The sequence below is a fragment of the Protomyctophum parallelum genome (genome assembly GCF_964188405.1).
Source record: "Protomyctophum parallelum genome assembly, chromosome: 14".
In the NCBI taxonomy this organism is placed as follows: Eukaryota; Metazoa; Chordata; class Actinopteri; order Myctophiformes; family Myctophidae; genus Protomyctophum; species Protomyctophum parallelum.
In genome coordinates this window covers 14,406,808-14,416,593 of record NC_139709.1, presented here as the reverse complement: position 1 = coordinate 14,416,593, position 9,786 = coordinate 14,406,808, and the positions used below count along the sequence as shown (strand labels likewise).

The 9,786-nt window shown below is 41.6% G+C and overlaps 2 protein-coding genes across 2 annotated transcripts; one reads left to right on the top strand and one right to left on the bottom strand.

The window, feature by feature from the left end:
- The first annotated feature begins 297 nt into the window (after nucleotides 1–297).
- On the top strand, nucleotides 298–7,883 carry efcab14 (EF-hand calcium binding domain 14). The gene is made up of 9 exons (XM_083782950.1): nucleotides 298–1,086; nucleotides 1,478–1,626; nucleotides 1,773–1,918; nucleotides 2,106–2,204; nucleotides 2,445–2,555; nucleotides 5,516–5,680; nucleotides 5,773–5,875; nucleotides 5,962–6,087; nucleotides 6,240–7,883. The coding sequence occupies exons 1-9, from the start codon at nucleotides 911–913 to the stop codon at nucleotides 6,257–6,259; spliced, it is 1,095 nt and encodes a 364-aa protein (XP_083639076.1). The 5' UTR covers nucleotides 298–910; the 3' UTR covers nucleotides 6,260–7,883.
- Nucleotides 7,884–7,944: 61 nt separating this feature from the next.
- znf830 (zinc finger protein 830) lies at nucleotides 7,945–9,334 on the bottom strand. Its single transcript, XM_083782951.1, has one exon. The coding sequence runs from the start codon at nucleotides 9,287–9,289 to the stop codon at nucleotides 8,228–8,230; it is 1,062 nt and encodes a 353-aa protein (XP_083639077.1). The 5' UTR covers nucleotides 9,290–9,334; the 3' UTR covers nucleotides 7,945–8,227.
- Between the last annotated feature and the right edge of the window lie 452 nt (nucleotides 9,335–9,786).

Here is a 9,786-nt window from a genome sequence, read left to right as displayed (position 1 = left end):
CTTCAATCAATCAATCAACACTGAGCAGTGTGGGCAGTGGGGCACCATCTTTTTAAATGTTAAAAACTTAAAATCATGTATATATAGTTACATTATTTCCGACCATCTTCCAAAGCAACGTCTCTCGATGACCCCCGGGGGTAGGTAGGGTAGGGGTACCCATCCCGGCCCGACCCCACAAGCACTACCAGAAGGGTGGGCTTCTTCTCGCCATCGTGTTCCTTTTGGCCAAGAAAAGATTTATTGGCTTAAAGCGCAGTCAGTCAAAATGTTGTCTGTCGCTGCGTCCAATCGGCGATGGCGTCTCAGGACCCACCAGGGAAACGTAGGCTCGTAAATCCACCATTCACATGTAAGGTTACTTGGACTTTGCTGTCAAAACAACGAGGAAGGAACCACCATAGCTTAAATCTTTACCGCAAGAGACGATATACATGTATGTTAGATCATAGATGCGGCCGTTTAGATATTTATTTTTTAAGTTATTTGCCAATCGTCGTCACCGATCTTCGGCATGTTGACTTTCCATTGAGTCCATGGTGTGGTGGCAGACTGGCAGTTATATAACTGCATTGTGTAGCGCTTAGTTAGCTGCTTTAGCACGGCGGCGCTGGGCCCTGGTGTCAGTCAGATGAGGTAGCGAATGCTAAGCGTAAACAGTTATTATATCACCTCGGCTCGGATGTTACACAATCCTACGGTTCGGGCAGGTTAGGTTATATAGCTCTGATCGAAAAGCACTGTTAAAAAATAAGAAAGAAGCGATAGACACTCGGCAGATGAGTCCTTTAGCACGACGAGGTTAATAGACACTATCCATACACTATCAGTATCCACCAAGCTGGACAAAACGTTGGATCTGGTCGGGTTTAAGACGGGTTCAGCGGGATCGCTGACCCCTCAGAAGAAGATGAAGAAGAGGAAGGAGCTGAATGCCCTGATTGGACTTGGGGACAGTAAAAGGAAGAAGACCAAGAAAGGGTCCGGTCACCGGCTCCTCAGAACCGAGCCCCCGGACTCCGAATCCGAGTCCAGCTCCGACGACGATGAGTTCAGCAACATGGGCACCGTTGCAGCCTTTGGGAAGTAAGTCATGTATACGGTGAAACCACAGAGATTAATCAAGTGTTTCTTATGGCAGTGGTTCTCAATCTTTTTCTGACCCCTTCTTAAAACGTTTTAGATGTACAAGCTTCACACATTGTAGCTATTGTAATAATAGCTTAGTTCAGCTTGAATTTAATATTAGTAAGTACTTACTTAATTCATATAGCGTCTGTCATGATCTGCTATTATCAAATGGGCTATAGGGTTAAAGTGGATATACTGTACTGATTTTGATGCTGTACTTTAAGATACACGCTAAGGCGGGGGTGGCTCCTCGAGTTCGAGAGCCACTGACCTATGGCACCATCAATGTTGCATGAGTAGTATGTGAAATATTAATGTCCTTTCTGTGCTTGGCTTTCTTTTCCAGGAGAAGTTACACAAAGTGTTGCACGGTGTGCTACCCCCTGTTACTGTTCATCATACTAGCTGCCTGTGTCATGGCATGTGCCGGGCTCATATGGATGCAGATTGCATTGAAAGAAGATCTGGACTCCATGAAGGAAAAGATGCGCACGAGTAAGGCAAAGCTCACACAGATTGCCTATCTATCTGAAATGACTTGTCATAAACAACAGACTGATCTTTGGAATGTATAATGTAGTATGGCTCAGTTATTTGCACTTTCCTGTTGTTAACAACGTCTCTATGTTGTGTCCCGACAGTGGAATCGAGCCAAAAAGCATCGGCACACGAAATACCAAAACTAAGTGAGGAGCTGAAGACAAAGCAAAGAAAGCTTGAGGAAATTGAAAGTGGGGACAAGGGTTTGAGCAAACTCTGGTCTAACCTGACGGAGATGAACAGAAAGGTAAGTTGTCATTGCAGCCTTGTTGTTAATGTTGAAACACTGACACTATGACTTATGGGAGTTTTCATAAATGGAGAATATGGCAGGTTTGACTTTCTGCAATAGCATCAAATAACATCCCGGTTTCAAGGTTGTCATTGTGCTGCAGTTGTTGTGAAATATAACTAGTTTGTTTTACTCCTTATAGATCAGTTTACTGGACTCAGCAGTCAACCATCTAAAGGCCAACATCAAATCTGCCTCAGACTTGATCAACCTTCCAAATACAGTTGAAGAACTCCAAAAGGTAAAGCCACATTTTTTAATGAAACACTTTTCGATTGATTACATATTTCCTACCAATGACATAGAAGAGACTTTTAAAAAACTGTGCATAATTGTAATATATACTGTTGATAATTGTTTTAGCTAAGAACCACATTGAGAAATACTAGTAATACAAATGTGGCTTATATTTGTTCATATTCTGTTTCTTAATCTGACATGACCTACAGTACAAATTACTATTTATAATTTTCTTTTCCAGAGTGTGGCCACAATTGGCAGCACACTAACAAGCGTGCAGCATGATGTTAAGACTATGCAGTCTGCTCTTGAAAATCAGAAGACGGATACTGATAGTTTGAAAAAGACTATGGTAAATAAATCAGCCTCCTACTTTGCTCAATATGTTTTATTTTGAAAATGTTTGTACATGGATGGACACAGTTTTATAATATGTGACATGCTCTTCCTAAATCATTGGGATGCTGTGGCTAAAATTACTTATTTTTTCACCTATGAACAAAAGTGCTTCATAAGATCAATGCTCGCATAACTGATGTCGCATTCACACCAGGATGCTTTGCTGGGATTAAAACGAATCCTGCTGCGTATTGTCAAAGTGTGCTATGTTTGGTAGGTGTGAAGGCTCATTCGAAGTCTGATGCGGATCAAAACGATTGCATTCGAGCTTCAAAGCACACCTGACTTCGATTCCCTGCAGGTGTGAATGCAATCCGCATCAAATAAAGGGAATCAAACGTGAGGAGTAAACGCTATTGGAGAGGGCATATTTTACGCAGAGCAAAGATGTTGCGTTACCGTGGATAGACGTGGTTAAATGAGGATAAACGTCAGATAATTCATTTTGTGCTCCCGTCTCCGCTCTGCCTCCGCAATGTGCCCAAAAGATCAGTGCGCGTGTGCGCACTCACACACATACGTCCTGTCCCCGTCTCCCCGACGATACACTGCATCAATTTAGGCATTTAGCAGATGCTCTTAATCCAGAGCGATTTACATTAAGCAAGAACAAAAAAGCATGGCAATACATCACATTCATAAAAAGTAGTTATCATGCAATATGCGTAAGAAGCTAAGAAACAGTGGAATATCTATATAATGAAACTACCGGTATACTATAAAGTGCTATGTCTGCATAAAATGCTTTAAGTCTGTATAAAATGCTATCTACGTAAGGGGTTCGTACATAGGTTGAGGCATCCACGTATGTTACCCTCACTTTACGTCCTAACTATTACTCGAAGTATAATTTTAACACCATAGATTTCACTGTAGTCTTATGAATTGAACACATTGATAAAGTTCCCTGCTGCGGTTATACAGCACAGTGTGGTGCAAACGCAGCAAATTAAAAATACAAGAATGATGCAACTTCTCCACCCATTCGCACCAAAGTAGAGGGGAGAATGCGACCTAAGAGATTTGCTGAAATCTTAACATTTCAAATAATTTCTCTTTATGACTTTCACTCTTGCTTCCTTGACACAAGGTCACCTCAATGCAATAGTTGCTGTAAATAAGAGATTCACAGAAAAATATTTAATATATTTTAACATGCAACTTTCATGAGTTGGTATTTCCAGTGGTCTGCACTTTTCCAAGTGGAAAAACTAAATCAGCTTTGTCCCAAATACATAATACGATTTTATAGTCCCGACTCCCCAGGACGACTTTATTATCACAAGTTTACAGGTCTGAAGGAGGGGTTGAAAGAAGAAAAAAAGGATGGTGTTATGCTCAAGGCTTGATCCAAAGCTTTTTATTTAGTATAGCGTTTGATTACATTACACTCATTCACAAACTGATGTCGAGGCAACCATGCAAGGCATCAACCTGCCTGCTTATCGGAAGCCGTTGGTTCAATGTCTTGCTCAAGGACACTTGGACACAAAGCCAGGAGGAGCTGGGAACCAACCCTTCCTGTTCCCAGGTCGCTGCTCCTGAGCCACTGTCGCCTTGTGGTTTTGCATTTTCATTCATAATACATGAAACGAGTACCAATATCTATTTTGGGAGCTCAGACATTTTACTCTGCTCAGCAAAACTGGGTCAGATCGGATATCCATGACAACTTGAGACATTTCTCTCTACTTTATTCTTTGTATGTAACATGGGACGTCAGATGGGAATAAAGATTCAGTAGCTATTTCTGAGATAAAGTCTCATGCATTATTAAACGAGCACCTGTTCTGTATCATCCTTTTTCATACGTCTCTAAGTTTTACATTTTCCTGAAACTAAGTTCATCCTCCAAACTCGCGTACAAGCCTCAAAAATTGTAAAATATATAGCACTTTTTTTTTTTAAAGATATTTTTTTGCGGCTTACGCCTTTTATTGATTTTTGAAGGGACAGACAGTAGGCTGACAGGAAACGGGAGAGAGACGGGGGGATGACATGCAGCAAAGGCCGTGTCGGGTCCGGGAGTCGAACCCGCGGCACACTGCGACTGGATTACCAGTCCGGTGCCCAGACCGTTACGCTACGGCCTGGGCCCACCGTGCAAAATTAACTAACATATCAAAATGAGAGAACTGATAGGAACTGTTTTCCATGTTACTATTCCATAGTGTGATGGAAAATTACTCCAGTAACCGTCATGCTTGCTTTATCTTTAGTACAAACACAATGGTCATTGTACACAGTATTTTGCATGCAGTGATTTATCCAATGAATAACTGTCAATGCAAATAGGAAATGTACATACCGGGGTATGAAAATAGAGTGTGGTGTTTCTGAGACACTATTAAAGGAGAATTCCATGCTAGAATACTTTTTTACCTTTCTTAACTTTCTTTGTAGTCGTTACATCCCCACCAAAGTGGTCCAGGTGTTTTTTTGTGCAAAAACTCCTTATTGGTTATTTCCCCTACCATAAGCCCTCAATGAATTGCATTGGATTGAATGGGGCTATGGGGTGTTGTGCTAATTTGCTTATTTCCATCAAAATAAGTAGTAAAGTGTGCCGCTTGGGATATTATTTACATTATGAAGAGAGGATATATACAAAAATTAAATAATTTTGAGCAATGGAAATAAGCGAATTAGCACAACACCCCATAGCCCAATTCAATTCCCATTAAATTCAATGCAATTAATTTACAAACTACAAAGAAAGGTAAGAAAGCCTTTTAGTATGGAATTCTCCTTTAAGAGAGTGAGCTTATTTTCAATACATCCGTTCTAGCATCAATGTAGTCAATCTTGTTTTGCTTGTTGAGCAAACTAAGTGCAACCTACATTATGTGACTCCATGACTGTTCGCTGTCTACCAATCTGACCGCACACTTTGGTTTCCCCGTGCTCTTCTAGGACATAACTGAGTTGAAAGAAGCTGTAAGCGAGGCTAACAAGACCCAGGAACTGTATGAGTCCCAAGTTGGTCACCAGATCCACTCTCTCATCTCTACAGTCTCCAACCTTTCTCAGAGGCTATACTCTTTAGAGCATGGGCCTGTACAAGAAACAAATTCAAATGTGAGTAACATATTTAGTTCCACGCAAAAATACAAACTGTTTAGGCCACATGATCAGTGAGCACCTTCTTTTCTATTGCGTCATAACTAAAGGACTCGATGGGTGAGACTGCACATGAGCCCAGCATTGGCAGCCAAGCAACTGAAGTTGTTAATGATGCTACTACAGCAGAAGCATCACTCAATACTGCAAATGGTACTGTATATAGAATGTATTATTACATTGGTGTACTCTTTGTTTACCTCAAACCTAGTCTGAATGTTTTATTGTATTCTTTGCAGAGCAATTCACACCAGTATCGGATTCTAAGCAAAAGAGACGACGGAGATTCTTGACTCCAAAGCACTCCAAGAGAAATGTTGTGCCGCGAAGCCTAAAGCCGCCCAGTGGTGTCAGTCCTCAGAAAGGTCAACACTGCTACTGTTTAGTAGTACAAAGCAATTCAATACAGCTTCAGAAGCAGAGCTTTGCTGTAATTATTTATCATGAGGCCTATTAGCATATTTTTCCCCCATTTATTAACAATTTTGAAAATGTGTTTGAAAATGTGTTTATACAGATCCGGAGTCTAGCGTCTAGCTGACGCATTTTTGGGCTTATTCTGTCAGAATGTCCTGCCAAGCCCTGAGCGAGCTTCGATATCCTGACGTACTTATCATGGAGGACTATGAAAAAAAGATGGGGACCAAATTGGTACTTACAAACTGAACTGAAAGCTGCAGCAGGTTTGTGAGCACAGCATTGATGGCAATGAACAGTATTGAGAACACAGAAGGGTCCCTATGGGGTGCGTGCCGTGCACACCCTTCCTGTGACTGCTGCACTTTTCTGAACTGAATATTTATCGTGCCGATTGTTGAACAATGGCACTGGCACGCCCCCCTACTTCCGCAACTGGTTCGCCACACTGCAACGTGGTCCACGCCGGACCGAACTTTTTTGATTTTAAGACATGATTGTGCACACACTTTCTTAGTGTTCTATACAAACCTTGTAATAAAGTGTCATGAACCATTTGGTTTATTTTACAGGTGAAATATGTAGACTTGCTCTTGCAGGTGTCGTTTTGTTTACCTCACGTCTTTCTCATCTTCATGGAATCTTTCTAATGTGCAATTAGCTGTGCAAAAACTGGAAAACTGTCCCTCACGTCACTACCTAATAACGGGAACTCACTGTGCATTAGTCTGACATCCTGTTAGTCCGACTACGTAGCCGGTTAAGACTCACCCCCATGGCTTCCGTGTACGGTTATGGTCGGACTAATGAGCGGTCAGAACAATGACATGTCACTCCTAATAACTCACCTGGTTTTACATACTTTACAACCCAAGTTAAAATCTCAAGAATGTTTACAAATGCCTACTGGAAGCAGAATGTTTTTAGCCAAACTAAGTATATTATTGGACCTAAACATTTTATGCCATTCATTTCATGCTCATTTTACATGACTAGACTTGTTTTTCACAATTTGATTGTGGCTTCCTTTAATTCCTGCATTTTAATTTGGGTTACGAGTTTAATTGTCTGTAGTGAGGTTTTGGTTTTTCTCTTTATTTTTGCAGTTTAAGTGTACATTATTTTTATTTGAAGGGCTATAACCTCTTATTGAATATTTCAACAAAACTTTTGAAGTGGATAATCTCAAGGTGAAATGTAGCAATAACTCATGGAAGAAATGACTTGCCGTTGCAGATATTATATAGTGCTTGCGTTGAATTTGTTTTAAAGCAGTCATTTTACAGTAGGTAGGAGGCTGCACGTGCACCCCATTGCACTCACATTGTGCAACAGGTAGTGAGAGCACTGACATCACTACATTTTTATTTCATTTGTGTAGGCCTTGGAGCCATTTACTAAATACATTGTCAGGTTACTCAATATTGTTGCATTTGGTAATAAAAAAAATGAATGTGGCATCCACGAAAATATATCTTGTATAGGTAGGGAGTGGTTTGTCAGATTTTCTTTGAGGTTTTTGTGTTCTTAAATTCTATTAATTTGTGCTTTGCATGTTGCTCACAATGTAACATGGGCAAATATTTAATTTATCTTTTTATCTGTTTGCACAGGACAATGAATAGGCCTAATTAAGCTATATACAATTGACAGCTTCTGATATTACGTGATATTTCCATGCCAAGTTGTTTTTTTGTGTTTGTGTGGGAACATAACTTGTGAATAAATATAGTATTCAAATCAACCTGTGTTGTGGCATTTGTTAACATTGTCAGACTTCTTTGAATTCACAAAATGACCTGTGGTAACTCATGTACATGTTTTACTGGGGTAATACAAGCTCTTAATCAACACTTACAAATCCATCACCTGGACAACAGAATGGTACAAACCTGGATATCAATTTTACAAAGACTGCACAGGTTTATTAGCCTGGCTAAGCACTCCCCCTTGAAAACTTTTGGAATTAAATGTTTAATGGAATGGTCAACCAGGCTACAGGTTTATATATAGCATACAGAAGGCTTATTTTCTCTCGTTTCTTAACAAGACATTCCATGGATGTTTGTAAATCACAATTGTAGGGATTTAGGCAAGCGCCCCTTTAGCTCTCCAGTCGCGGGACAACAGGTGAAGTAGTTCCTCTTCATCCTCCTCGTCAATGCCTTGGTCGGACAGTTCCTGAGTCGTCGCTTCCACAGACTTGCTCTTTACCACATCCCTCTTGTCCCTCAGTACTTCAACCCTCCTGTAGCATTCAATCTGCTCGTCGATTTCATCAATCTGACGTTCAAGACGACCCTCCTCGTCGTCCTCGGCCACAATAGCCTCTGACTTTGTGTTCACCTGGCGCATTTCCTTCTGAAACTCGTCCCACTCCTTGTCCATCAGGTCTTTGGGTGCCTCCACATTTCGCACTTTGGCGTCTCTAACTGGATCATCAAAGAATCCCTCTGGAAGCGCTTCGGCGGTGTTTTCTTTCTTCGACGTGCTTTTCTCTTGCTGCTCGTCCGCTTTATGAATGGATCCAGAATGAGAGACGGAGGGGACGGTTGGTATTGAACTGTCAAAGAAATCAGCAGGGAGTCCCTCTGGGGCACTTTCACCCGACACACTTGTGGTTCCTTTCCCTTTGTGGTTAGTGTCTGTGTCATCTTCCTCATCACTTTCTTCGTCCTTGTCATATGTTCCAGCCAAAAGGCTGAGCCCAGCAGATGTCGTAGTACACTTTGGTGCCCTTTCGCACGGCTTCTTGAACTCAAAGAAATCCCCTGGTAGCCCTGATATTGACTGGCCTGCGCTTTTCTCCCTCTTCCCATCGGTGCCTTCGGAATCCGGTGCTTTCCTCTTCGGTGCTTGTTGTTGTTGTTGCTGGGGTGTCTGACTGGCACCGGAACCGCTCGGTTTCGAACCTTTGAGCTCAGAAAGCTTCTCTTTGTGCTGTTTGCCCAGAACGTGAGCCTGCCACAGTATCTCTGTCTTCACCTGCACGTTGCACAGGACGCAGCTCAGGTGGCCCAGGCTGTTGTACTTGGCGAAGGGAGACTCCACGCGCTTCTTATCTGTCGTCTGCCTCTGTTTCTCTCGCATTAAACGCCTCAGCTCGTCCTGGTTTATGACCTTCTTCCCCTTCTTTTTCAGGGCAGCCATTCTCACAGAAACAACGTCGCTTGTTTTTACTTTTTTTGTTAGCGACTCGGCTAAAGAGAGGAAAACACAGCACTGTCTCATAAAGATGACGTACATCCTCTATTGCGCTCCTTCATCGCACGACGGACGGTGTCGCGCGCCGAAGACTGCAGATATACAAGTTCACAACACGTTGCGGGTGCGACGCGTTGCGAGCTTGTAGATCTGCCGTCTTCGGCGAGACACTGTGCAAAAGTGTTGGTACAAACAAAGTATCTTTCGGACATTTATTCTAAAATAAATGGTATCATTATAAATTATAAAGCACAGTAAAATCAGCTCAGAGATAAATGTTTATTTCTAGACTGTTGGTGATTATGATTGTTTGTAATCATAAACATTGTTTAAAAAGGTGCTATATAAATAAAGTTTATTAATATTATTACTACTAGGAACGGAAGTGAGATTTCTCGGATTCTGTCATACTGTAATCTCGCGAGACGAGCATAGCAACAAAG